Source organism: Sceloporus occidentalis, unplaced genomic scaffold (genome assembly GCF_023333645.1).
Source record: "Sceloporus occidentalis isolate IW3139 unplaced genomic scaffold, rSceOcc1.0.p SCAF_3, whole genome shotgun sequence".
NCBI lineage: Eukaryota > Metazoa > Chordata > Lepidosauria > Squamata > Phrynosomatidae > Sceloporus > Sceloporus occidentalis.
The window spans coordinates 182,397,570-182,425,124 of record NW_028316983.1 but is presented as its reverse complement, the minus strand read 5'-3'; the positions used below and the strand labels follow the sequence as shown (position 1 = coordinate 182,425,124).

Here is a 27,555-nt window from a genome sequence, read left to right as displayed (position 1 = left end):
CAAAATGACTTTTGATTTTTACCTGTGTCCTATCTCTGAAGGTAAGTTTGATGTGTGTAATATTTTGGAATTTTCTTTATCCTACTTTCAATCCAAAGCACTTGCATGTAGTCACCTCTGAAAATCAGGCCTCTTACTATTTTGCTAACTGGCCGATACAAAGTTCAGTTCATACCTTTTGAGTAAAGTACTCTTGCATGTGCATTTTTTTTAATCTCCTGCAGAGAATAAGCACGTCAACTGGAGATGGAAAGCATTACTGCTACCCTCACTTCACATGCGCAGTTGACACAGAAAACATCCGCAGAGTGTTCAACGACTGTAGAGACATCATTCAAAGAATGCATCTCCGCCAGTATGAACTATTGTAATTAAAAACACCATGGAGCCTGTGGTTTTAAATATTTTCTTTCTAGATTTCCTCACATGAAGTAGAGGAAGATACTACATAGATACATCTGCCTCCTCAGTTTGTTTACTTTGACTAGCCTTCAACCCAGTCCATGCTTTAGGGGACAATGTGTGTGCTGTATTTTTATATGCCACTTCTTTGTCATTCCACTAAGGCCTTTGGCTACCTCCGTTTCCTTCAGTTTGGTTACATTTTTGTTTGTTTTATTTTTAATTGGGCACAGCCTGCTAATTTTTGTTCAGCAGGTGTCTTAGTTCAAGCTGGTATCTGCTAGCTGGGTAACACCATGGCATACCTATAATGAGTGTGGGTTCCTTTTCTACCATGACACTGAAGAGTACTTGACAGATAGGAGGAAGAGAATAATGCACTTTGTTTCAGGGTTATGAAGTACTGGTGAGGATGTATACACAAGAGATGTAGCAGCATCACAATATTTATTACACTGTCAGAATTTTTAACGTAACTTGAGTTGCAGGTCAACTGATGAAGTGACCTCCTCTTCTAAGCCATTATTGGCACAGGAAATAGAGTAGATAATGAGGCACAGGGAAGAGAAGCAATTGTTCTGGAGGTCTGGAGCAAAGAGTCTCTACACACCTCAGGCATTTGAATTTAGAGCTACTTTTTCAGCCTACTGAATCTAGGCAGAAAATCCACCCTCAAATTGTTTCTTCTGTCCACAAATGACCAAACTAGTTTAGATCATTTTTGGACAACGGTCTTCTCCCTATATATAATATATATATTTTTGTTTTATTGCTGGTTTATTATATTGTACAGACTGTAAAGTGTAATATTATTTTGTACACTTTTATTGAAGAAAAATACTTGTAGAAGATCTTTGTGCCTTGATTATGGCTGTACCTGTAAAATGAGCTAAGATGTAAGTATGTTTTTGATTGCGCTGTACAGCTTGATGTCAACTTTACCTACAGCAGAGACTGGAGGTAAAAAAAACTTCTCTGTAGAGTTTAGGTTTTTTTTTCTGGTTTATATAAAAAAAATGTTCTTTAGTATAAAAAATTATAAATTATGCAAAGTTAGTCATTTACCTTTCCAAGTAAATTATTGCTGCTACCAGATATTGCAGCAACATGCCTTTTTCAGTCTCAGCTTTAAAACATCAAAATTGATTCATGTGTCCAAATTGCAACCTGGTGTTGTTTTATGGAAATCAAGGATCTTGTTTTATCTTTCAAAACTATGTTCAGTTACTCTTTGGTCATTCATAGACCTTTCACAATTGAACAGATTGTGAAACCTGTAGAAGCACCACTACATAAAGGCTCTTCAATCTTTGTTGCAACAGCCGTTTTCATTGTGCAAATTGCAAGAAAGAAGAAAGGTGTAACCCTTGTGTTGGCCCTAAGAGAATTACGAGATGACATTTTTATTTCTCTTAATAAAGAGACCTTAGAAAAATGTTTTATTTTAAATATTGTAGAATCACAATGTGTGAATATTTCTCAAACTTGAATAATTTATGCAAATGACATTCACAAAATAAGTTGTGGTACAGTACAATATAAAAGCAAGAATTGCTGTAGCAATAAGGCATGCCCTGCTCCGTAATTATAAGACTGCTTTATATTTTATGCATTGGTGTGACGTCAGAGTATAGTTTCCTGTGTCCAAAATAACCTGTACAAACATTTTAAATTTGTAGCTGCAATAACAGATTTAGAACTATTAGCCTACATAACTACATTGATTACTTATCACCTGGATTACCTTCATCTTTTATTTTAAATTTAAAGACAAATTACTCTGAAAGCTTTTCAACCACACAATGTGAATGAATGTTTAAGTAAGGATAGCATGTTTGTTGTTTATATAAACCCAAACTGTTTTCCTGAAATACTGGACAGGCACAGTGTGGTTGTAATTCTACAGAGGTGTCAAATTAGTAAATTTACTTTAACTCTTCAACACTTTAGTTCCCACTCTGAAACAGCTCATTCAGCGTTTTTCAGTATCTCATCAATAGTAACCATGCATGTTCCTGCAATGTTTAACGCTTACTTCAAGATTCCTAATTCCCCTTAAGAAAAAACTGACCCCACTGATTGTCAAAAGTAGGAGAATATTTGAAAGAGGGTGGGGGAAGTGGTGATTATCTCTCATTTTCTCCCCTTCCATTTGCAACATGATCTATACCTGTAAGGACTGTCACAATGTAACTGCGGTCATTGTGAGATGTGGGCATTGATTCACCCATATACTAAATGTAAATTCACCAGGAAAATAAGTAGATTAAGAAATTTAGCTTCAGGAGTTCTTGTGGCTTAGCTTAGTTCCCATCCTTAAATTTCATCCTATACACATAAGCTGGCCTCTTGTTGGTTGGCCCCACGTACAGCAGACCCATTGAATCAATTGCTGAATGGTGAGTCAATATGTAGATCTACTCTAGTCAGGACTAACATTGGGATCTAGGCCATAATTTGGGAATGCTATTGATCTGGGTGGGACTAGGAACCAAGTGTGTTGTTCTCTGCACAGAACCATTTCCCTTAGAAGAACATCAATAACACAGTGTGTATTATGGGGTCATAACTCTATATGAGCCATGGCTCACATCATCTTCTAGATAACTACAGCAAGACTTCTTGACATGCATCCAAGTGATACACAAGACCAGACATGGCTCTTTCAACAACTCAAGAGCCTTGTCCTCAGTTTTCTGCCTGGTTTGCCAATACTTTGCAAGCCTGATAACAAGGGGGTTTGATGACTGTATAACATGACTGCCATCTTAAACTATTTACATCTAATTTGAAGGACTCATTTGAAGCTAATAACTTAGCCTAATAGCCTTTTTAAAGAAAATACAAACAAACTTGCTGTAATACAACTACATCAACTCTGTTGCTGGCATCAAAGAAAAGAAGTACCACATCAGATGGTCATGCAGCAATAACACTTTAAAATTGTTTCCAGTTAGAAAGACTGAGCCTCTAGCAGTATAGGACACTATTGCAGACACAAAAGGAGGCTTATAGGACTTACATAGTGTACAGTTACAAACTTTTAATATACATATTTGATACAAAAACTTTAGCAAAAAAATTATTCATTTGATTGTAGAATACAATATTTTTGTACAGCATGAAGCATTAAGTTAATTATCCTGTAGTAAAAGTCATATCAACTGTCTAGGAATTTCTGTATGTAAAGGCAACTTGCCTTTGGGCTAGCAATTCAAGTACGCATTTGCTGGCATGAATGTAGTCTGATGGACTGTTCTTTAGCTTTGGTGTGTCAGTGACCGATTACAAGTGTCTGACTCTTCATAGTGCTTTATACTTAGTGATTAAATGCTGAACAAAATGAAATGGGGAAGTGAAAGGCAGAAAGTGAGCTAGTGTGAAGACCACAAACACAACTCCTGCTGTACAGTAGATAGTAATAACCGTGTTCTCACAGGGGAGGAAGCATTTGTAGAGAGAGAAGTCTGTCGATGATATGCTGCCCTAAGAAACAGAAACAGCATTTTAGAAGATTGTGGGCAAGTGGCTATATGTTTTAAAACTGTACTAACAGTAGAAGAGCTCAGTTCTTTTCCTAGCATTAGTGGTCTCTAATGAATGGAAAACAGAGACTAGGACAACTATGAAACTGCTTATCTTAAATACCTACTGTTAAGCACTGAGATGATATGGTGCCATGTGAAGGAATTAGTTTCTGAATAAGATCACAGCAATTTAACAAGATAATAATAATATAAAGAGCAACAGTCTCAGACCACATTGTAGTTACCGGCCACAGTCCAATAATGAATTAAACATCTTTGAGCACACTGAAATCAATGTGATTAAAGGTGCTCCTTTGTGTTAGAGACTGACCACTCTGTATCTAGGGAAACAAAACTCTGGAGATCACATGAGAGACAAGCCTAAATTAGCTATATTCTTCTAGTATTTGAGGAAAAAAGGAATTGCAGGTGCCCTAGAAAAATGTCATTTATATTTCAGAGTGCTGGAAACATGTCATTCTGAAGTAAACTGAATTTTTTGGTAAGTAATCATTCTGAACAAAACTGAAGAGACAATAGATTTTCCATGCAGAAATGTTTAACATTGTGGTATTTGCTAAGTGAAGAACTTTTATAAACTAACTGAAAAAAACTGTCACTATAGAGATCTGTAATTGATTTCCCCTTCCCCATGCACAAGAGGCTGAAAAGGTCAACATAGAACTGGTTTTTTGAAGGCAGAAATGTACATGTTTTAGAACCAAGAAACTTTTTGTGTTTCAGGTTAATCTACTGAGAATTGTGACCTAGTAAACCCAAAGTATAAACTAACTGTGAATTAGGTTTGCCTGAATAGAATTTTGCTGCCCTATGAGATATATAGTTTGCACTTTTGAAAGATGAAAGAACCATACAGATAGATATGGTCTTGCGGATAAATCAGCCAAGCAAAAATAAGTCTTAATACTGTTTGTTGCGGACTACTGATGATTGTTGCAGTCAGATTGTTTACACTGCATCCTCTTTATAGAAACATACTAAAGATGCTTGTATTTAAAAACGACAAAAAAAATCTTTGCACTATACAAGCTGGATGGCTCCCCAAGTATGTACTTTATAAAGTGGGTGCTTTGTACTCAACATAAGTGTACTTTTGAAGAGGATGGGAGGAGCTGTTTTGTTTTGCTTTTTTACAGGTAGCATCAGTCTGAGAAAATAGCTGATTGCTATGTTGATTTATATTATGAAAAATTATCTGACAAAATAAAAATTATTTAAATTTACCATTATGAAACTAGGATTGTTTCTGTTCCTCCAGCTGAATGATGGAACACTGATTTCTGAGATTCTCCCATTATGCAACACTTTGCAGGCACTGTGGGTATGACCACTCAGAATCAATCGAGGATGAAACCACCATAGCAACTACAATAGAGCAGAACATTGTAGACACTGAAAATTTCCTTAGTTAAGAAAAACGATACCTTGTAACTTTTTAAAAAATAACTAACCTATTTTACTTGCTTCTAAGCTATTTTAATGAATGTAAACTTATTACAAGTTTTATCCACACAAACATACAATGTTATCAAATAAAGGGAATCACCCGCCTGACATAAGAATAGCTGAGCCTAAATCTCTTGTACACAGCAGCTGAGGAGAGGAAAACCTCTATCCAAAGATCTAGTTTAAAAGGCAAATGCTAGGTGATGCTGCATACAGAGGCCACTCTGCAACCAGCTGCAACCCCTAGGCAACTACTGGAGACCATCCTCCAAGCCTGATTCTCAAGCTCTTAGGACACAAACTGCCATGTTTGAGTGAGGATATAGCCTACTTTTCTTAGGATGTCCCCCAGCCACCTCTCCCTTAGCAAGCTCTGCCCAGTGACAGCTCGAGTTGGATTATACATGAGCACCTCAAATCCATGGGTGGAAATACAAGACAGTTTTATTCCTTTATTTATAATGCGAGCTCAGGGTGGCACACCTGTAAACAATGTAAACAATTGAAAATAATTCCAGATAAAAAACAAAACAATTTAAATAGGATAAAAAGATGTTAAATAGAAGACCATATTAAAACAGCAGAAAATAGTAGAATAATTAAAACCATACAAGTGTATTTTCAGAGAGTGAGAGATTTTCTGCAAAGGCTTTAACAAAAAGCAGTGTTTTGATTAGGTACCTAAAAGAAGCCAATGCTGGTGCCAGATGGGCCTCCAAGGGAAGGGCATTCCATAAATGGGGTGCCAGAGCACAGAAGGCCCCTTCCCACTTCCGTGCACAAAGTATCGTTCCTACGAGTGAGACATGGAGAGGGCACTTTCCAACAGAACTCAGTTCTCAGACAGGAATACATAGGTAAAGGCACTTGTCCAAGTAATGAGGTCCCAAGACATTTGGGGCTTTGAATGTCATCACCAGAACCTTGAATTCAACCCAGAAGTGAAGTGGTACTCAATGCACTCTTTTAAGGCCAGTACTGTCCTACATTATATTCCAATAAAGAATTATGTTCTTGAATTTAGTACTAACTGAAGCTTCTGATTCCACTCCTTTTATTTTACATGGTTTCTAACTGCTGCTAGGGAGTCTAATGCTAATGAAAAGAATATTAAGAGAGGGCATCCTTGTCTAGTTCCACAACAGAGGTTGAAATTCTGCATGTTAAAACCACTAACTGATATAGCCTGAGAGCCTTCATGATTTTCTTTAATAGCACTGGCAACTCTTTTACTAATATTCAATCATTTCAATAAAGCAAATAAATATGGCCGTGTTGTCAAATGCCCTGATAGAATCCATAAATACATTTATTGCTTTTTGTGATTTAAATTTAATGCAAGTCACATTCTCTTAGACTCAGATGATGGCAATGGCAAAACTCATCAGAACAAAGCTTGCCAAGAAAACTACATTGTCACTATAAGTCAGAAATGTCTCTCTCTCTCACTCACTCTCTCACTCACTCTCACTCTCTCTCTCTCTCTCTCTCACACACCCACACTCACACACCCCATGAATTATAGTAAGCATTTTCCTTATAGCATCTGACAAATATCTCCCTAGCATAAATTCACACTGATCTCGATGGATATAATTTATTATTGAGTTTATCCTGTTAACTAATACAGCTGGGTAAAAATTGGCCTTGATTCAGCAAGCTAATACAGCAGGAAAATTAATGTATAAACAGATGACAGGCTGAACTTATTATTAGATACTACAAACATCATCATCTCACTCAAAAACATTCTAGATATATTTTAGATGCTCTGTGTGTGTGCACATGCCTTCAAGTCACCTGTGAACTTAGGACAGCCCCATTTCACAGGGTTTTCTTAGGCAAAGAATAGTCAGAGGCAGATTAGCCATTTTCTTCCCCCAACATATAGCTTACAACACCTGATACTTGGTGATCTCCCATCCAAGGACTTACCAAGGCTGACCCTGCTCCCAAGAGCAGACAGGCTCTGGTGCCTTTAGGGTATACTATACTGAGATTCTATTACTGTCCGCCTTTCTCTTACACGGGGATCCGTTCCGCCGCCCACCCCGCGTAAGAAAATACGCGGATGCTCAAGCCCCATTCAAATGAATGGGGCTTGTACCTGTGGCGGCAGCACACAGAGCACATGCTGCGGGAGTGCGCCCCATTCATGTGAATGGGATGTGTCGCCCCTTGCACCCCGCGTGCTCCCACGCAGCTTTGACCATATGCTCAAAGCCGTGTAGAATGCGGGTGCACTGTATAACAGAGTTAAATTATTCTGTATAAACCTAACGTTACAGTACTGCAAAATACACTTGAAGTACTATATAGATTTGATCTTTGTTTTTTCAGGATTCAAATACCTTGAAATTTTAACTGCTAAATATCCTACTCAATTAATCCATTGTAATTATAGCAGAATTTATAAATATCAAAATTGAAAAATTGAAAGCTGGGCAAAATCAAGTTGCTTCTGAATCATCTTCAAGGGCAACCCAATACAGATTTCCTAACGGAAGCCTGTTCAGGAAGTTAACAGTGCATGGATTACTTGGCTAAGTTATCCCTGTCCCGTAAATGGTGTAGCTCATGCACCAGTCAGAACTGGCAATAATTCCAAGCCAGAGTTCCCTTGGGCCTCCAATTACAGGGGAACTTAATATTCTTTATGTAGGTACGATTCCACACTTAGCACTTGCTGCTTCACATGGAGTTGAGCTCCATCCAGGAGAGGTTGCTTATTTAATTTCCACACTTGAGAATCACTAGTCCACAGAGCTTCCATCTTAACAGGATGTAGCTTCAGTTCACTGGCTCTCAATAAGCCTGTTACAGTAGCTAGATGTTTGTACAGTACCCGTGCAGCTTCAGTCAACTACAGTGAGGACAGGCAGAGCTGGGTATCATCAACATATTGATGACATCCAACTGCAAAATTCCTCCTGATTTCCCCTAGTGGCTTCAAAGGAGATGCTGAACAGCATCGGAGACAAGATGGAACCTTTGGCACCCCACAACTTAGTGGCCATGGGGCTGAACATGAATCCTTCAACACAGTGCTGAACAGGAATCCTTCAATCCTCTAGAACCAGTCATACAAATAGGTGCAAAATGACTGTAGCATCATGCCTCCTCCTCCTACCTGAAAGAGCCAGTCCAGTTGAATACCATGATCTACCAAAACTACTAAAAAATTGAAGAAGATCAACAGGGGAGCACTTGCCCATCTTTCATCTGACATAGGTCACCAGTCAGAGCAACTACACCTGTTTCAGTGCCATGCCCTGACCTGAAACCATTCAGGTAATATGCTTCCTCCAAGAACACCTGAAGTTATCCAACTACCAACCACTCAGGCACCTTGCCCAAAAGGGGGATAACTGTAATAAGATGGTAGTTCTCACATTCCTCTGGGTGCAGGAAGGTCCTCCAGAAAAGTACACCACAGCTTCCTTGTCGGTAGCAGGCACTTTTCTCTGATGTAGTGAGGCATTTACTCTGGACCTACCTGACTGACCCTGTCCTGCTAGATTTCAACAGCCAAGATGGGCAAGCTTACAAGTGGTGGGACAGGCTAATTCAAATAGCTTGTCCACATCATCATTCCAACATAACAGACACTGATCCCAGGAAACCTATCACATGGATCAATGGACACTTTCTCAGACTCTGGGATAACGAGTGTCAAGTTCAGAACCAAGGAATATTGTTCACCCATAGCCTGTCTCAGAACATACCTGCACAGTGTCTTTCCCCAACACTACCAACTGCATATTAGACTACATGTCTATTTCACAAGGTGGAACACATTTACAATAATTCAAGCTCACGCACAGCCACAGGTAGGAATGAAGAATAGCCCTTTTAGTAAATTTAGGAGCCTGCTACCAATTTACCTAAGGAATATATAAGTGTTTCATATACAAAAATGATCCACATAAAAGCAGGCTCTGTTATAATGCCATATGAATATGGTTTTCTATACAGGCATACCATGTCATGAGTTTGCTTCAAAAGAGCAGCATTTCCCCAATGTTTCTGGCAGAGGCAGGTATTTATTCTTAGGAAGCACCTCATCTTGGTTGACAAATGGGGCTTCCAGTAAGAATGACATACCCCATCTCACAGAGCAGCCCCATCTGCCATGCAGGCAGCAGGTTTATAGCACAATTTGTCTCTGTATTGTTACTGCACTGTATTTTACTTTGGCAATTTTTTATGTAGAAGAAAAAGATGATTTCAGGTTGGGTTGTGCCCTGATCCCAAAGACTGTGGAAAAGCGTAGCACCAAGAGAAAAGCTTTCCTGAGGACAGCTGCTACCTCCTGTGTGTGAAGCTTGGCTGTCTCTCCTCCCACATAGATTAAAAAAGAAGTGGGTGCCAAAGAAGATCAACACTTCCCTGCTGCATACTCCCTCACTTTCAGGATGGAGTCAGGCAACGTGCATACACTAGCACAACCATCTATGACAATATCCAAAAGGATCCTCTCCTTCCATTTTTCTGCCTTTCTAATTTCATGAATATTACTAGCAGTAGTATGGTGGTTCTGGCCTATCTTTGCTACTAAGCACCATAAAGAAGAAGGAAGGCTGCTCTCAGACCTTTCCCTCTAAGCTAAACATTTCCTTTCCCCTCATGGAATATAGGACTATACGAATACAGGACTAAATCAATAAATTAAAAAGGGAAAGGCAAATACAGATGTTATGGACATTCGTTTATATATTAATTGTTCTGAAAAAAGTGCTATTTTAAAGCAAGTTGTTTTGGTTGAACAAATGTTAAATGAAGGATTTGTTTCTGAATTGCATTTTTTGCACTATAAAATAAAATGATTAAAAAGAAACAACCCACACTGAACACTGGTCTAACAATAAACAACTGCCAATAAACAAAGTTAAAATGCTTACATTCACGTAGTCATTGTTGTTTCAGTAAGTTGGAAAGTAGTAAAAATAGTCAAGATTTTTACAAAAAAAAATATGAATAGTCAATTTTAAAAATCTGGCATGTTATTTGTTTTAAAAAGTCATTTGGTTTAAACCAGCAAGCCCTGTCAGATACCTTAGACTCAAGCATTTTGGGACTTTGAAGGTCAATACCAGGCCCTTGAATCAAGTGCAGAAAGCCAGTGCAGTTGGTTAAGATCAGTGGCATAGTCTGAACCCCATGGAATCAAAAGGGCCATCCATTTTCCACTAGCTGTAGCTTCTGAACTCTTCAAGGGCAGCCCCCTGCAGTGTCAGTCTCTTCTGGAAATCCCATCTGTTAATCAAGAGGAGATAGTTCTCAGAACTACTCCACTGCAAGGTCCCTGGAGTAGTTCTGAGAACTATCTCCTCTTGATTAACAGATGGGATTTCCATTATATTGATGATACCACTGCAAAGGCAGAGTTACCCAAATTAGCAAGAGAGCCACACACAAATATATGAAGCATAAATGCACCAAGGAATGCATGATCAAGAAGTAGGGCTGACCATCCTAAAGTCCTTAAGAACCATATATGTATAATACACACATAGGATCATGCAATTGGAAAAGACCACAAGAGCCATTCAGTGCAACCCCCTGCCATGCAAGAAGATACAATCAAAGACTCCCAACAGATGGCCATCCATTTTACCTGTAGTAGGAAGCAACTGTAGTTACAATATCAAAGTAGGAAGAGGGCTACCCTGCAGAAAATACACCTACTGCTACCATTTGTCAAGGATAGTTTGTACGTCTCAGAATAAGGACAGAACATTAGACATAAAGCATCTGGCTAGAACAAACCTGAGCATACCTGTTGGGAAGCTTCCTGAGAAAGCACATCATACTTCTCTCTAAAAAGGTCATTCTTTTTATCCAGAGGAGCAGAATCTTCCCCTGTACATTTTGAGTCACTTCTTCTATACAAAGGATAATGCTGAAAAGATTTTTAAAAAAGAATCAAACAATTTAGTATAATATTTTTAATGCATTTAGGCTAAATAAAATGGAAGGTTGCCCCATTCTATCACCTGTAACAGAATTGGAGCTGAAGATGGAAGCTTTTCCACATCATTGCATCTTTTCTTGTACTGATTTTGTTCCTGTCAACAACAATCAAGCAAAATTTAGTTTACATTTTGTATTACTTTTAACTATTTTAAATTTATTTATTCAGGATACAATATCTATAGCCATTCAGCAACCTGGCTGTATCATTTTCGAGTAACTGATTCTATCAAAGACAGCTGCATGTGCAATGAGCTGTAGTTCTATGTTCTGGAAGTTATCAAGACATACCTAGGCTGCCTCAGTTAAGGAGGGGACAAAGCCAGTACATCAGCATAAAGTAGTGCATCAGAAACCACTTGAAACAATGATAGACCCAGCAGTACTCCAAATATAAAAGCTGGCCCTTCTGGGGAAATGTAACCCGCTTCAAAATAACATAATAACCCTGCAAAGTCAGGCAAGGCATCCTCCAGCAATGTCTGGGATGAGCTGCAGACTCATTGCTGAACTGAAGCACTTGTGTTGCATTCTTACACTGAAAGATACAGTGGGAGAGAAGCAATTGAACCTTATATTGGGGTATCAGTTTGGCAGCCAAGCCAGATATTATGACTTTTGAAACTACCACAATTACACGCATAACCAGTTCAGTGATCTCTTGCTGCATCCCCACAACACTGTCACAGGTACTTCCCCCAAACTGGCTTTTATATGCGCTTCAATGAAAAAAGCAGCTTTCTCAGCCATAATGAAAGCAGCACAACTTTGTAAGAAGGGAGAAGCCAAGAGACATAAGACCTGTATACACTATGGAGCAATGGAAGTTCATAACAGAGCCTTGCAAAAATTACTTTTTTGGATTATGATTCCCAGAATTCCCAAACTACCATGCTAGTTGGGAGCTACAACCCAAAACAGTCACTTTTCCAAACTCTGCTTCCTAACACTAATCTAGTAAATAAATGCAGCACTTCCCAGGAAAAGTCCTGATCTGGAGCCTCAGTTGAGTAAGCTTCTTTGAGCACCACGATGTAACAATTCATTACAGTGACTGGCCTTCTTTAATAAGCTAATGATATTCTTACCTGTAATGAGCAGTTGAGTTTGTGTGAGAGTTCTGCGAGCTTTGCTTCTGCCGTTCTGCAAATCATGCAACCATCACCCTCCAGAGCAACACTGTTCACCATAACAAAACTGAAACAGAAGAATTTAAACATTGACTGACTTAAGTCTTATTTATTTCAGTGTGTTTACTAATGACCAAATCTAGACACAATGATATTTCTGTAGTAAAGAAAGATGTGATGCTCCGTCAGAAAAGCCTCAGAAAAGTACAGTATTTTCTGAAATCAATAGAGTACATTCAGGCAATGTTCTACCTTATTTTTTTATGCTTGCATATAATTCTCCTTTCAATCTCATTGTTTGCAACTATGTGGTTTCAGTCCTATTTCTATGGCACACATCAGTTATAGGATACAAGATATGATGTATGTAAAATGAGAATTACTCCTTGTATGATGTATTCAGTATAGGAAAGAAAGGTGGAATGTCACATTCCTATTTCTTTTTAGTACCATCTCTTAAGTTGGCACAGGGGCGAAAAAATTGGATGAGTGACGGGGGACTTGTATGCCAGGCTTCACTTGTAGCATTACGCTAGAACTATGTTGTGCAAGCAGATGTGCTTTTTTAGAGGTTGCCTAACTGCAAACTGTAGTTGCAACCACCTCTTCTACAAGTACATGACAGCTTAGAAGTGGAGGGAGAGATACAAAAGCTATTCTAGTGGCACATCTGGACAAAAAAACCTGAAGGGGGGAGAGAAGAGTCAGCAGATAGGACCAAAAAAGAACATGGCATTTCTGCCTCTGACTGCTCTGACTGTGGCCCAAGGGGAACAAACCCTTGTGAGTATTTGTTGCTTTTCTGCAATGACTTCTGAGTAAAATCTAGAGAACTATAAAAGCATACTTCCTAGGAAGTGAGAGATTAAAATAATGATCTCTTTGAGTACCTAGTTCTTCTCAGAAAGAACACAATTCTACTCTAAAGGAGCATTTAAAATGTAATTTTGAAAGCTTAAATATGTTTCTGTGCTTTCTTCTTGGCCATGCTTGGGTGCAGGTCTGAGCATATTTTTATGGCATTCTCTCTGCTTTATCACACTAGGGGGCAAGCAGGATTTAAACGAGTTAAACTAGAGAAAACCAGGGAATGCCATGTGATAAACATCAGTCATTTCCTGGTTTTCTCTAGTTTAACTCTCATTTAAATCCTGTTTGCTCCCTAGTGTGATAAAGCAGTCTATTTGACCCTATGGTTATTTTTTAAAACTCTGTTCGTTCATTCATTCATTCACTCTGTGTGTGTGTGTATGTAGATATAGATATATATTTAATATTGTCTTAAGACTACTTCAGTGTGTAGCACAACTAGCAGCTTGCAGCATTTGGAATTCTTTGGGAAAGTATCTATATTAATTACTTTTGAGAAATGGGAAGGTAGGGTTTTTTTTAGCTGCAACACTAACAGTAACTAGATACTTTCTGAGGCTTGGAACTATAACTGTATCTAATTATCTTTAAAGTAACCTGTCAGACTCTAGTTTTACAGTCTTCCAAATGGCAGAAAATGATCCTTAGATAAAGAAACCTATTCACAATTAATTATTTCAGTTAGAGCAGAATAGGCTACAATCATTGTGAAAATATACATAAATGCTAAGACACATTTATAAATATTGTGAGGTGACAATAAGCAAAAGTTTACTTACTTTATCCCTTTTCGAGTTATCAGCTTTTCTGAAGTGAAGTTGAAAACTTTAGAAAAACGTTCCAGTTTGAATGCATTCATTCTGTGTGGGATAATAAAAAGAGTACCAATAATTAAAAAAGCCAGGAGGAGGAGTCTGCCTTGCATGAATGTACCACATCACCTGAACTGAGAACTATCATCTTGACAAAATGCAGGTTTGTGACTAACATCATCATATTCCTTTTCTCCTGCATGATTTGCCTGATGAAGAATCCAATGGAGCTTCAAAACCTTGCAACATGTATTTTGTATGTATGTATCACTATTTTATGGATGCTAGAAATAATAGAAAGGGTATTTTATTAATATAGCAGAGCATGTATGTATCTAATGCTTGTAACTGAATTATCAGCAAACCCTGGAGTGATCTGGTGATGATACAGTTACAACTTCCCTGCAACAGGGCAAAAGGATAAATATTGACTTGCAAATATGATCCTGTAAAAGAGAGTGAAGCATGGTGGAATGGCTCCAGTGTTGAACTAGAACTTGAGTGACCCAGGTTCAAACCCCTCTTAACCAAAAAGTTCACTGATTGCTTCTGGGCTAAGTAATATCACTTGAACTAATCAAAAGCTTGTTGTAAGGATATAAATTGAGAGGAAGACTATGGATGCCACCTTGGAACTCCTTACGAAAGGAAGGATGTAAAGGTAACAAACAACAACTTTTAAAGCATAGATGGATGGCATTCAGTCCTCCAGATAGCAGTAGGATGCAGCTCCCAGCTTCTCACACCACTGAATATAGCAGCAAGGAGTGATGCAGTCCACCAACATCAGGAGGGGCACACTTTGGCACGCTTTTTTAAAAAGCTTCAGTAAATTCAACAGAACAAATCGTTTTCATCAATTCTTTCCAGCATATTTCCCATTGAGACATTTATATATACAGTCCTGTTCTCATTTATTATTATTATTAATGTATCATACAAGACCAGGTTTTGCCAGTCTTCATTTTAGTCATAAGTAAGAAGTGGTGAACACAACACCATTTGCTTATTGACATAGGGAAAACTCACTATAACATGAGCTGAACATTCCTAATCTTGCTACTTACTATACTCCAAATCTCAGAGGCATACGGTTAAATTGACCAGTAATCGTTTTTAATTTCCTTTCTCTATGCAGTCCAAATTTGTTTTTGCTAAATTATCCCTTGTCTGAAAGTGTATCTGCCTTGGCTCACATTTTTTGTCTGCTCTATACAAACATATCGGGATTGATGTTTATTAGATCCAAAAAACTGACTTGATACAGATGTGCTAGGCTTGATGTCCTCTGCATTTCTTCCAGCTTTACAGCCAATCATACTATGAGCACAGATATTATTATTTTAAATCTACACATTTGAATTGCTCTCAAAAGAAAGTAGATGCAGACTCCAAAGTGTGAGAAGTTGTCTGGAAACATCAATACCAACTTCATGCTCACCGTGCCACATTTTGGGGAAACTATTTCAGTATCAAGAGGCCACACTAAACATTTGAGGACATCTAACAGTTTTTAGCCCTTAAGTAAGGCATAGCTGCTCTTTGAATGTACACCACACATAACAGAAGGCTACTTCTGACTCTGATGATAGAAGTCAACCAGATACACAAACCCAGATTCCAAAAGCTTTGTAGAAACAGTGAAAGGAGAATACTGTTACCAAGACGTACACAATTTAGCTGGAGGAAGCACTTGTGTTTTGCAAACATTTTCAGAGTCTTCAAAACGCTCCCACTCACCCCCCCCTCCATCTGCCACTCATTTTAAAGCTATTTTCAAGAGGTGGAAGACAGACAAGCTGCAGTTTTGCAGCCAGAAGCATACAGTAGATGTCGCCCTCTGGGTGGAATCTTCTGTTCCACTAGTGTCATATTTTCTCCTGGATGCAGGATTGCAACCTAATAATACCTAATAATACCTTTGCTCTCCACCAGTCACTAAATGGCCATGGTGTGTTGTGGGAAATACTGACTACTCACATCCACAACATCCCACAAGTTACATATGTCACCAATAAGATTTCAGCCTATGTTTCTTCTAACTCAGCAACCAGACTGATGCTCTGCACTAGCAATAAAACTGCTGTACTTCAGCAAAAAAGGGAACATCTCTCCTGGTGTATTTCTGATGTGCCTGTAGGTCAGGACTTACTGGTGTAAGAATTTACTGAACACTATGTGGTCAGTCTGATGGTGGATGGTTCTCTGACATCATTACATAACTACATAACTAGGATTGTGTAACAAATGAGAGAGCAAAAGAGCAACTGAAGGGCAAGATTGCTTCTAAAACATGTGCAAGATATATCAGGAAACTGAAAAGACACAGATTTTCAAGGCATCCTTGCAAGCATTTTTGCTGCTAAAGCATTCAATGGTAAAATAATTTCATCACAGCAGTGGTCCATGCCAGATACACACAATGGTTCACATCTAAGAACATGACAGTTAAGCACTAGGCCAGGGCAGAATGGTACAAAATAGACCAATGATGGTGAACCTTTTAGAGGCCAAGTGCCCAAATTGCATCCCAAAACCCACTTATTTATTGCAAAGTGCTGTGTCCCTCTGGTTTTCCAGCAAACTCTGGCAAACTCTGTGCTGGGCATGCTGAGTGCCACCTCTGGCATGCATGCCATAGGTTCGCCATCAATGAAATAGACTGAAACACATAACACAGAAGCTTAAAAAAGGTTCTTCAGACAAGGCTTACTCATGTCATTAAGAGAACAGAAAAGCAACAGAAGCAGACACAGTTAGTATGGTTCTGCATTAGTCAGAGCAATACCTTTGCCTTCCCACTTCCCTTCAATCTTCAATACTGAAGCAGTTTTACTATGAAATCAAAAGCACTCTTACTCTGACAATTCCCAGCTTTGCACTGAAACCTATCAGTAAATACTTACTCATAATGAAAGCCAATGTCATGATTGCCAACAATCACAATTAGCTCAGTTTGGGCTGGATGCCTAAACATTTTCTGAAAGCGTCTCACATCATCTGACCAGGCCTGCAGGAAAATGTATAAAGATTCTGAGACTGTATAACTCAATTTAAATTACTATTACATTTTTTCATTGACTGGGTATCTCTGCTTATTCCATTTTTCTAGTAGCTATCACAAGCAATAAAATGCCAATATTTGTTAGTATGACTTGGTTAAAAACTGATACTGCAGTAATCATCAGAAATTAATTGAAACTTGAGCCTAATGATATCTGGAGAGCACAGCATCTCAAACTATCTAATGTAGAGGACTGGCGATTATTCTTTTCCCAGTGTACCAGGGACCAGAACCTTCTTTGTGCCCACTGGCTACAACTGATTATTTTTACCCTCAAAACTCAGCATTAATGTGTGGACCACTGCTTTAGATAACAGAACAAAACCAGCCACAAAACATTTCAGCACTCATAACATAATGCAAACACCAAACTGTTTTCATAAATGTTCGTTGCAAAAACTGGTATCTCGATAGCAGTGATAAAGTGTGGCATTAAGTGTATTTTTATCACAGATGTTTAGATTAATTTATTATGTGCTGTTTTAATCTTCTGACTAATTCAACACTAATATTGACAAAGGAATGATTCTTAAGAAACATAAATTTGTTTTCAATTATTTTGTTCGGCTACCTGAAGAACATGCTCAGTGGAAAGATGCCTACCACGTGGGTAGCCTAGTGCCAGTCAAATAAACCTTTATTGATGTACATTTTGCATTTAAAATTGTGCCCAAGAAACAAAGAACTATTTTTTAGGTTTTTTTAAACAAAAACAAGCTACCATCATTGCAACAATTGCCCAGAAAATTTGGTGACCATGAATTTCAGCTTTGGCTCAATGACTTTAGAAATTGGCAAGTACTTTAGCTGCAGGAGTGGCAGAAGACAGATCAGGATTTACTGTTATAACTCTGGATAGTTTGCATAGATAAGCAAGAATTTCTGATTTCTGTTCTGAGGTCCTTTTTTAAGCATCAAAACATTTCTACTTCAACTTAAAATATATCACTAAAATAAAGACAGGAATAATTAGGAATTATTTATGCAAAAGACTACACTCGTCCCTCCACATTCGCTGGGGTTAGGGGCACAGGACCCCCGTGAATGTGGGAAAAACTGCAAATAACAAAAATACTATGTTTCTACCTGAGAGGACACCTCTCTAAGGCCTGTTACAGACTGCCAAAATAAAGCTGCTTCGGGTCTCTTTGGAGGTATGCTGTTTAAATGATGCATGCATCCTAAGAGTCCAGAGGTCGCACCAAAGCCACACTCCATCCCTAAGCACTGGAGTGCAGCTTTGGTGCAGATTCCGGACTCTTAGGATCCATGCATCATTTAAACAGCATACCTCCAAAGAGACCCGAAGCAGCTTTATTTTGGCAGTCTGTAACAGGCCTAGGAATCTTTAGGTCCTCCAGTGCAACTCTGTAATCAACTTCTGCCAGACATTAGCTATAGAATTGCGCTGCAGCCTAGAGAAGTGTTCTCTCTAGGAGTCTCTACATCCTTCAGTGCGATTTTTGGTTACAGCTGACCGTAGAGTTACACTGGAGGACCTAAATATTCCTAGAGAGAAGATATTAATAAAATCTGTGAATAATCAAATCCTCAAAGTCAAAGCCACAAATGTGGAGGGACAAGTGTATAAGCTTCATTCAGTTATTATACCCATCATAAATCTGTGGGCTCAGAGTTCTTTAAAGTTAAATTATACATTTTATTCCTGTCTCTGGCTAATGGGGCATAAGTTTCCAGTACAAAACAAAACAGATTACACAACCTGAGTCTGTGCATCTCTACTTTAGCTACAGATTAAGATGCTCTTAGTAAAGAAAGAGGGGGTCTATGAAGCCAAGCTTTAGAAGTTTATTTGCTCCCCCAGCTTTGTTCTTTTGTGCACATCTACTGCAATAAAAACCTGCATTGTTTCCAGAACAATTTAGTGTTTCACTCCTTACTAACCTGGGAAGAGCTCCACTTTCCTTCATCAAAGACATCTCCAAGGATAAAAACTATTTCTGGCTGCAGAAGCCAGAGGGCAGTTTGGAAGGCTCTTTCCATTTGCCATTCTCTAAAAGATAAAATAACAATCCTTTACCCATAGCAGACGCCAGTATAAGACATGTAGCCAAAAAAAAGAACCAAACAACCATTTGTGTTTGAAGAACTGTGACCAAAGATTATGAAGCCTTGAGAACCTAACAATTCAAGAGTTTAGCATTTTGATAGTGTTTATATACTGTCCTAAGTGCATATTATCAGGCTAGAGTAGTTGCACCATGGAAGGTATATCTGGATATTGTTGAGGGTAAGCAGAACATGGCTACAGTTTGAAGGTGAAAGAGTGGAAACCATTCCCACTCAGGAAGAGTAGGATAGCAATGTAATAATAGAATAAGCATAACCTAATGTGTCCACACTTCTCCTCCCATTACGATTAAGGAAACCAGCATAGCTTTCACTGTCAACAAAAGAAAAGCAGGCTCATTTCATGGCTCAAGGACTTAGCCCATCTCCAGCTGCTTCTCAGCCTCAGAGCAGCAATGCACTCCAGTTCCTTTCCATATCCTGACAATTCAAGGACTGGAAAGGAGGCAGTAAATCTCTGTAATTCAAGGACATTAACACACTGCCTCTTCCCCTGTGAGGCCACCACCAGCTTTCATTCTGGCTTTCAGCAGTGATTTATTCTACTTTGCTGAAAATGAATTTACGACCAACAAAACTGACCTGTATGTCTTAGGGTCACCATAAGTAAATAATGACTTGGAGACATGCCGCAACAGCAGCAACAAAAAATGTATTTATACAGCATCTTTACACAAAAATCATTAAAATGAAATGCAGAAGTCTTCTCAGATATGCAATTATAATTGAAATGTTCATTTCCTATATTTCAAGTGAGCTCTCTCACCATGTGGTTGAATCTTTATTTGAGCATAGTTTATTTTTAACCCTGTAGACAGAAATTGTCCATGTTTAGTTTGCATACCAAGGAAGATCTCCATCTTGCTCACCCGCTCTCTCTCTCTCTCTCTCTCTCTCTCTCACACACACACACACACACACACACACACACAAAATTTTTAAACAGGTTTTTTTGCTGAACAATGGCCAAATCGCTTTCTGTGGGTTTTTCAGGCTATGTTCTGGAAGAGTTTATGCCTGTCGTTTCACCTGCATCTGTAGCTGGCATTTTCAGAGGGTAGTGGCATGGAAGTATGTGGGGTATATATACTTGTGTGACCCTTGTTTGGCAGAAAATGATTTACATCTTAATCTGTATGTTGGTCTGTTTATGAATGGCAAGGCCTCAGGGTGGGAGCCATTGACCTTTAATTGCTAATTAAATAGACACACATATCCTCCCACATATCCTCCCAGCCTGAGGCCTTGCCATTCAAAAACAGACCAACACCAAAACCATGCCCTCTACTGCAATGTAGTCTACATGGGGTTGCACTTGGAGATGACCGGGGTATTGCAACTAGTGCAAAATTCAGCTGCTAGACATGCGATTGAAACATTACTTATGTGACCCACATAAAAACTGTTTTAAAGGAATTGCACTGGCTGCCAATACACTTTTGGTCTGAATTCAAGTTTCAGTATAATGACATTTAAAACCTTAAATGACCTCAATACTTCAAGGCACACCTCTCTCTCTCTCTCTCTCTCTCTCTCTCTCTCTCTCTGTGTGTGTGTGTGTGTGTGTGTGTGTGTGTGTGTGTGTGTGTATGGCCACCCAAGAACAGATCTATTGGAAGGGCCCTCCAGAGTGTCCCATTAGTCAGAGAAAGATGCTGTGAGAGGATGAAGGAGGGCCTCCTCTGCTGCAGCACTTCAGTTATAGAACAGCCTCCTCTTGAAGGCCAACTTGGTACCAACATTATTGTCATTTCAAGTGAAAACAGAGTTTTTCACTAAAACCCTTGGAGCCTAATCGGTTTTACACAAACTTTCATATTCACATGGTTTTAAATTGTCTTAAACCGTTTCAATCCATTTTATTCTGGCTTTTTTTTAACCTGTTGAATTGTTCAATGTGTTTTTAGCATTTAAAAATCTTTTGTTTCATGTTGCTTATATTGGGTGCATCCAAATTGCAAAAATAATACAGTTTGACACCACTTTAACTGCCATGACTCAGTGCAAGGGAATGCTGAGATTTGTAGTTTTGTGAGATATTAAACCTTCACTGTCAGAGCCCTCCGGTGCCACAACAAACTAGAAATCTCAGAATTTTACAGTAGTGAGCCATGGAAGTTGAAGTGGTATCAAACTGCATTATTTCTACAGTGTTACAGCAGCCAACGTTTAAAATTAGTCATGTTGAATTAATTGCATGTCACCCTAACATTGTTAGATAGAGAATGGGATTTTATTACAGTAAACAAATAAAATTTTCTGTTATTTATTTTCAACTTTTATAATAAGTAAATATAAGTAGATTAAAAACTGCAACAATGAAAGTACTATTATGTTACAACACACTCACACACTATAATATCTATGTAATCATTTTCAGTCTTAAATTTTAAACCATTTCAGAATATTTGGGCCTTTGAGGGTATTTCAGTTCCATTAAAAATATGTCATCAAAATGAAAATACTACAAATAATAAATTCCTTAAAAATGAGTTATATCTTTTACTCATTAGGTTGTAACTTCTTTCACATTTCAAGACTGCACCTTTATTGATTCTTTAGCAATATTTAACAATTTAAAAAGTCCATATTCAATCAATTTATAGGATTTTAAATGATCCATAGGCCCCATACAGACAAGCCAAAATAAAGCTGTTTCGGGTCACTTTGGAGGTATGCTGTTTAAATGATGCATGTCCCCTAAGAGTCCGGAAACCACGCCACAGCCAAGATTTAGTCCTAAGGACTGGAGTGCAGCTTTAGAGAAGCTTCTGGACTCTTAGGACACATGCATCATTTAAACAGCATACCTCTAAAGTGACCTGAAACAGCTTTATTTTGGTCTGTCTGTATGGGGCCATAGTCTCAGTTTTCCAGGCTCAAAATAGATTAAGCATAGGTAAGTATCAATGAATTCCAGTATCTAACAGCATGTAACTGATATTTAGATACTTACCTTCTTAGCTTGTCCAACCAGTGTCCATTGATTTCACCTAGCAGATGAGTATCTGCTAAAAACATAGCTTTCAGGACAAACTCTGAAGTCTGTTCACTAGCCCTTGGAGACTGACCTTTCAACTGTGGCCAATGACAATGAATTATGACTATGTAATAAATTAAAAACTCACAAAAGATGAACACAGAAAGTGTAAACCACAAAAGTTTCAGGGTAAAAATGCCTCTTTTCCTCCCAAAAAACCTGTTTGGGATGCTAAAACGCAGAAATGCCATCTCAGCTTACAGGCAGTCTTCTTCTCCCCATAGATGACGCCAATATCCACCTATTCAGGCTAGAAACGTGCTTTTCAAATGTGCTTTTCAAACAGCTCTTCATGTCAATCAGGAGCCCTGCAGGAGGCACAGAAAATAGTATTTTATGTACAAGTTCATACTGAATACAGAATTTTAAATGTACAGTCATGGCTCATTTATGCATCCCTATTCCATAACAAGAGTACTCAAGTGACACTACAGAAAAGTCACTGAACAAGAACAATGGTCAAAAATATGAAGTCAAAGGCTTTCACGGCCAGCATCCATAGTTTTTTGTGGGTTTTTCGGGCTATGTGGCCATATTCTAGAAGAGTTTGTTCCTGATGTTTCGCCAGCATCTGTGGCTGGCATCTTCAGAGAATGGTCAAAAATACATTATGCAAGCTTTTGATGCTTCACTGGCTTCTTCATCAGGCAAAGATGTCAAAAATCATACAGGAGTAAAATAGTGACAATGTCCGAGTCACAGGCTTAAATTCTGTCTGAAGCTTCAAAAGCTAGCATGATGTATTTTATGCTTTGGAGTTCGCCCCAAAAAGGTATTGCTGCTTGTGAGTTTTATTATATTTCGCTGTATGGCCAACACGGCTATCCCTGAATATTTTTATCCAATCATCAGTCTCAAGCTACAGCAAATGCCTTGAAGCAATGCAACTTACCTTGTCAGGCTCCTACTGGTTTAATGGGTTTACTTTAGCTGTGACAGGTAACTGGATTTAGAATTATTTTAAGAGACAATTATGCATACACTTGCATTTAATGTACAAACACAAAAAACATAGGTTTGTGGTGCCTGTGACATTTCTAAATAAATAATACATTAAGTACTCTTTCCGTTATTAGAACACCAAGAAAAAAATTAGGGTGAACACTAGACTCTATCAAAATATTTAAGAAATATCAGGGTGGTCTGCTTTGGCTCCAACCTTCCCATCCAAAAAAAACAATGAAATGCCTGATCCAGACCACTAGACAAATCACTAGAACAGAGCACTGGCAAACACAGTCATATATTAAGAAGTCTTCAGTTCAAAATATGACACTATTAAGAACATAGCAGTTCTCCGTGCCACATTTTTTGTAATTTCCAAATGAAATATGAAAACAGTGGTGGAATTAGGGCAGTTCTTCGGGAAAGATGGTCCAAAACACACCCTGCAGTAATAATCCAGTTTGATACTGCTTTAACTGCCCTGGAGAAATGCTAGGGAATCCTGGGAACTGTAGTTCTGTGAAACATTTAGCCTTTGCTGTCAGAGAGCTCTGGTGCCAATATACTACAATTCCCAGGATTCCTTAGCATTGAGCCAGGGCAGTTAAAGCAGTCTCAAACTGGATTATTTCTGCAGTGTGTTTTGGACCTAGGTCTCCACTGATAAAAGATTGGCAAAGGGGCTCCTAAATACGGCAGGACTGATTTATCATATTTTGAAGTAAGCAATTTATGCTATTCTAAGATGAGCCCCCACAAACACTCAATAATATCGCCATGCCCTACAGAATGTGAATAGTGACCAGTAAGCCGCCATGATGTAGTGGTTTGAATGGACAACTAACTCTGGAGAACAGGATTCGATTCCCAGCTTGACCCTGGAAACCTGTTCTGTGACCCTTGGGCATGTCACACACTCTCAGCCTCCGAAAACCCAGTTATAGGGCTGCCTTAGGGTCGCCACAAGATGGAAATAACCTGAAGGCACACAACGTCGATTTAAAAGATGGTTGTTAAGAATGAATGAGGTAATGTATCCAAAGTATGTATTCAAAAAGCCTCCCTTCCGCTCACCACGTTTCTGATTTTGTTAATGACTAATCACTTCCAGCCACTCCTTTGTGAACAAGAATAAAATAAACTACAATTCCCAGGATTCCCTAGCATTGAGCCAGGGCAGTTAAAGTGATCTCAAACTGGATTATTTCTGCAGTTCTTTGCCTACAAAGAGGCCTGTGCCCTCACTGGAATGGAGACATACTGGATTGCAAAAGAGAGGTCCATGTTGAGATGCAAATGGACTTTAAATTCCCTGGATTTTGAAAATCTCCCTATTGCTGCCTGGCCAAAATGTATTTATTGGGGATTTTAAACAAAGATCTTGATCACCCATTTGGGATAATTCTTTTTTATTTAATCACAGCGGCAAAGGTGGCCTTTGCAAAAAGATGGAAAGAAGAAAAAAACTGAGATAACAGAGCAGTATTGGAAAGTGTTATAGTTATAGAAATGGATAAACTGGCTTATTTAATTAAAAATAAACCAACAGATAAATTTGAGAAAGAATGGTTAAAGATAACAGAAGAGATTCAGCTACTTTTGAACGACAAGAAATAAAAAGAACAGTCTAGATATCATCAATAACAAGAATAAATAAGAAATAAAGAGGACTAAAAGATATAAAAGAAATTGAAAGAAAGACTAGGGGGAGCAATATAAATGAATGGTGTGTATAAATGGATGGTAAAACACAGCAGTAATGTGTAATAGCAGAAGAGCATGAGAAAAAACTCTGGAGACCAGGGTTCGAATCCTGCCTCGGCCATGTAGCAATAGCAATAGCAAGTACATTTCTATACCGCTTATCAGTGCACTTAAGCACTCCCTAAGAGGTTTACAATGTGTGTAAGCCAACTGCCCCCCAACAAGCTGGGTACTAATTTAAGCAATCTATGGAAGGACGCAAGGAAGAGTGGACCCTGGAGCCCTGCCTGGGATCGAACTCACAACCTTGAGGCTGTGAATGGCTGTAGTACTGGCATTTAACCACTGTGCCACCAGGGCTCTTCTTGTCAACTCACTGGGGGACCTATTGGGCAAGTCACACTCTCTCAGCCTCAGAGGATGGCCACCATAAGTGGGTAAAGACTTGAAGGTACACAACAACAAGTGACACTGCACCACAATTTTTCACTACAGACCTGAAAAGGCTGTCCTCACCACCAAGGAGGACCAGGCACCCACCCCAAAATGTAGGACATTCAAGGGGAAAATGTAGGGCATGACAAAGTGAGAGCTGAAATCACTTAGGTCCAAAACACACTGCAGATATAATCCAGTTTGACACCACTTCAACTGCCCTGGCTCAGTGCTAAGGAATCTTGGGAATTGTAGTTTGTTGTGGCACCAGAGCTATCTCTGACAGAGAAGGATAAATGTCTCACAAAACTAAATAATAAATAAATAAATATTTTATTTATATCCCGCTCGTCTACCATAAGGCAATCAGAGCTTCTTACAGTATAAAAACATCCGATACACAACACAATACTGTATAAAACTACAGCTCCCAGAATCCCTTAGCGTTGAGCCAGGGCAGTTAAAGCGCTTTCAATCTGGGATTGTTTTTTTGCAGTGTGTTTTGGGCCTTGCCCTATAAACTCATGCTTCTTAGTCCTGCTCAGAATGGAGGACCTTTGTAGATTCTTCCTGGACAGAAGAAGGCTGAAGTGCTGTGTCACTCACCCTAGTGGGAAGGGGAACCTCCGCCAAAACAAACAGCGCCAGGAAATGAGAAATGGAAATCTTCTGTTTATGTTGCACGTTCTGGCTCTCTCTCCTGCACCTTGCCCTGAAGGAAGCTCACCTCCTCGCGTCGACGTTCCAAAGCAGACTGAACCCAGCCAGCGCGGAATGACCAGGAAATGCATCCACAATGGCTGGAACGCTCCGCTCTGGCAGCAGCTCTTCTCGTCTCTCATTGGCTGGCGTGTGGAGAGCGCCGCGATTTGATTGGCCAGGGAGAGTCCTCCCCCTCCCCTCCGTTGCAGTGCATAGAATTCTCTGGGAAAGGGCTCTCTCTGCTCAGTCTGAGGGGAACACACTGCAGAAGCAATCCAACTTGTGATAGCTTTAATTGTCCTGGCTCAGTGCTAGGGAATCCTGGGAACTGTAGTTTATTGTGGCACTAGAGCTCTCTCGCTCTCGCTCTCTCTCAGAGGAGAGCTAAAAATGTATCACAAAACTACAGCTCCTATTTATGATATTCTTATTTACATTAATTGTTTATGTTATGATAAGTTATGATAAGCTTAAATGTAAATACTGTACTATAAAACATGATTTCCTTTTAAGAAAATAAAGTATATGTGTGTCTATATATATATATACATATATATATATATATATACTGTATACACTTTATTTTTAAAAAAAGAAATCATGTTTTACAGTATTTACATTTAAGCTTATCCTAACATAAACAATTAATGTAAATAAGAATGACATAAACAGGAGCTTGAATGTGAATACTGTAAAACATGATTTATTTTTAAGAAAATAAAGTGTGTATATATATATATATATATATACACACACACACACATATATATATACTTTATTTTCTTAAAAAGAAATGTTTTACAGTATTTACATTTAAGCTTATCATAATATAAACACTTATATATATATATATATATATATACACACACACACACAGAGTTCTCAGGATTCCCAAGCATTGAGCCAGGGCAGTTAAAACGGTCTCAAACTGGATTATTTCTGTGCAGTGTGTCTTGGACCAGAGAAGGGCTAAATGTCTCACAAAACTACAGTGCCCAGAATTCCGTAGCATTCATTCATTCATTTATTTTATCTCACAATTCTCCCAAGTTGGGACCCCCAAGGCGGCTCACAACATATATACTCTCTCTCTCTATGTTGTATCTTTTAAAACTTTACTTTTGTAATTGGATTATTTTAAAGTGTTGCTTTAATGTTTACTATGCCATTGTATTTTTGATTGCTATGTTCTGTCTAGGAATTGCTAGGTCCTCCAGCGCAACTCTTGCCAGACATTGATCACAGAATCCATGGTGGAGGACCTACCAATGCCTAGAGAAGTGTTTTCTCTAGGATGTTCTAGGTTCTCCAGCACAACTCTATGGTCAACGTCTGGCAAGAGTTGTGTTGGAGGACCTAGCAATTCCTAGACAAAACATAGTAATCAAAAATA

The 27,555-nt window shown here is 38.7% G+C and overlaps 2 protein-coding genes across 6 annotated transcripts in view; one reads left to right on the top strand and one right to left on the bottom strand.

Annotated features, from left to right (window-relative positions):
• GNAL (G protein subunit alpha L) overlaps positions 1–5,173 on the top strand; it is a 187,135-nt gene extending 181,962 nt beyond the window's left edge. For all 4 annotated transcript variants that reach the window (XM_089517016.1, XM_089517018.1, XM_089517017.1 and 1 more), the window contains exon 12: positions 225–5,173. In XM_089517016.1, coding sequence (XP_089373142.1) covers positions 225–371 — 147 coding nt within the window. In that variant the 3' untranslated portion in view covers positions 372–5,173. The remainder of the gene's footprint in view (positions 1–224) is intronic.
• Positions 3,706–26,254, bottom strand: LOC149317193 (metallophosphoesterase 1-like). 2 transcript variants are annotated; one of them, XM_089517021.1, is made up of 10 exons: positions 26,067–26,254; positions 22,293–22,684; positions 19,151–19,259; positions 17,088–17,191; positions 14,149–14,229; positions 12,458–12,566; positions 11,393–11,464; positions 11,176–11,298; positions 5,175–5,315; positions 3,706–3,888 (listed from the first exon to the last, which is right to left on the bottom strand). In XM_089517021.1, exons 2-10 carry the CDS (start codon positions 22,565–22,567, stop codon positions 3,706–3,708), a joined length of 1,197 nt encoding a protein of 398 aa, XP_089373147.1. In that variant the 5' UTR covers positions 22,568–22,684; positions 26,067–26,254. The 2 variants fall into 2 exon arrangements, with proteins under 2 accessions (XP_089373147.1, XP_089373148.1); XM_089517022.1 differs by lacking the exon at positions 5,175–5,315.
• Positions 26,255–27,555: the final 1,301 nt, after the last annotated feature.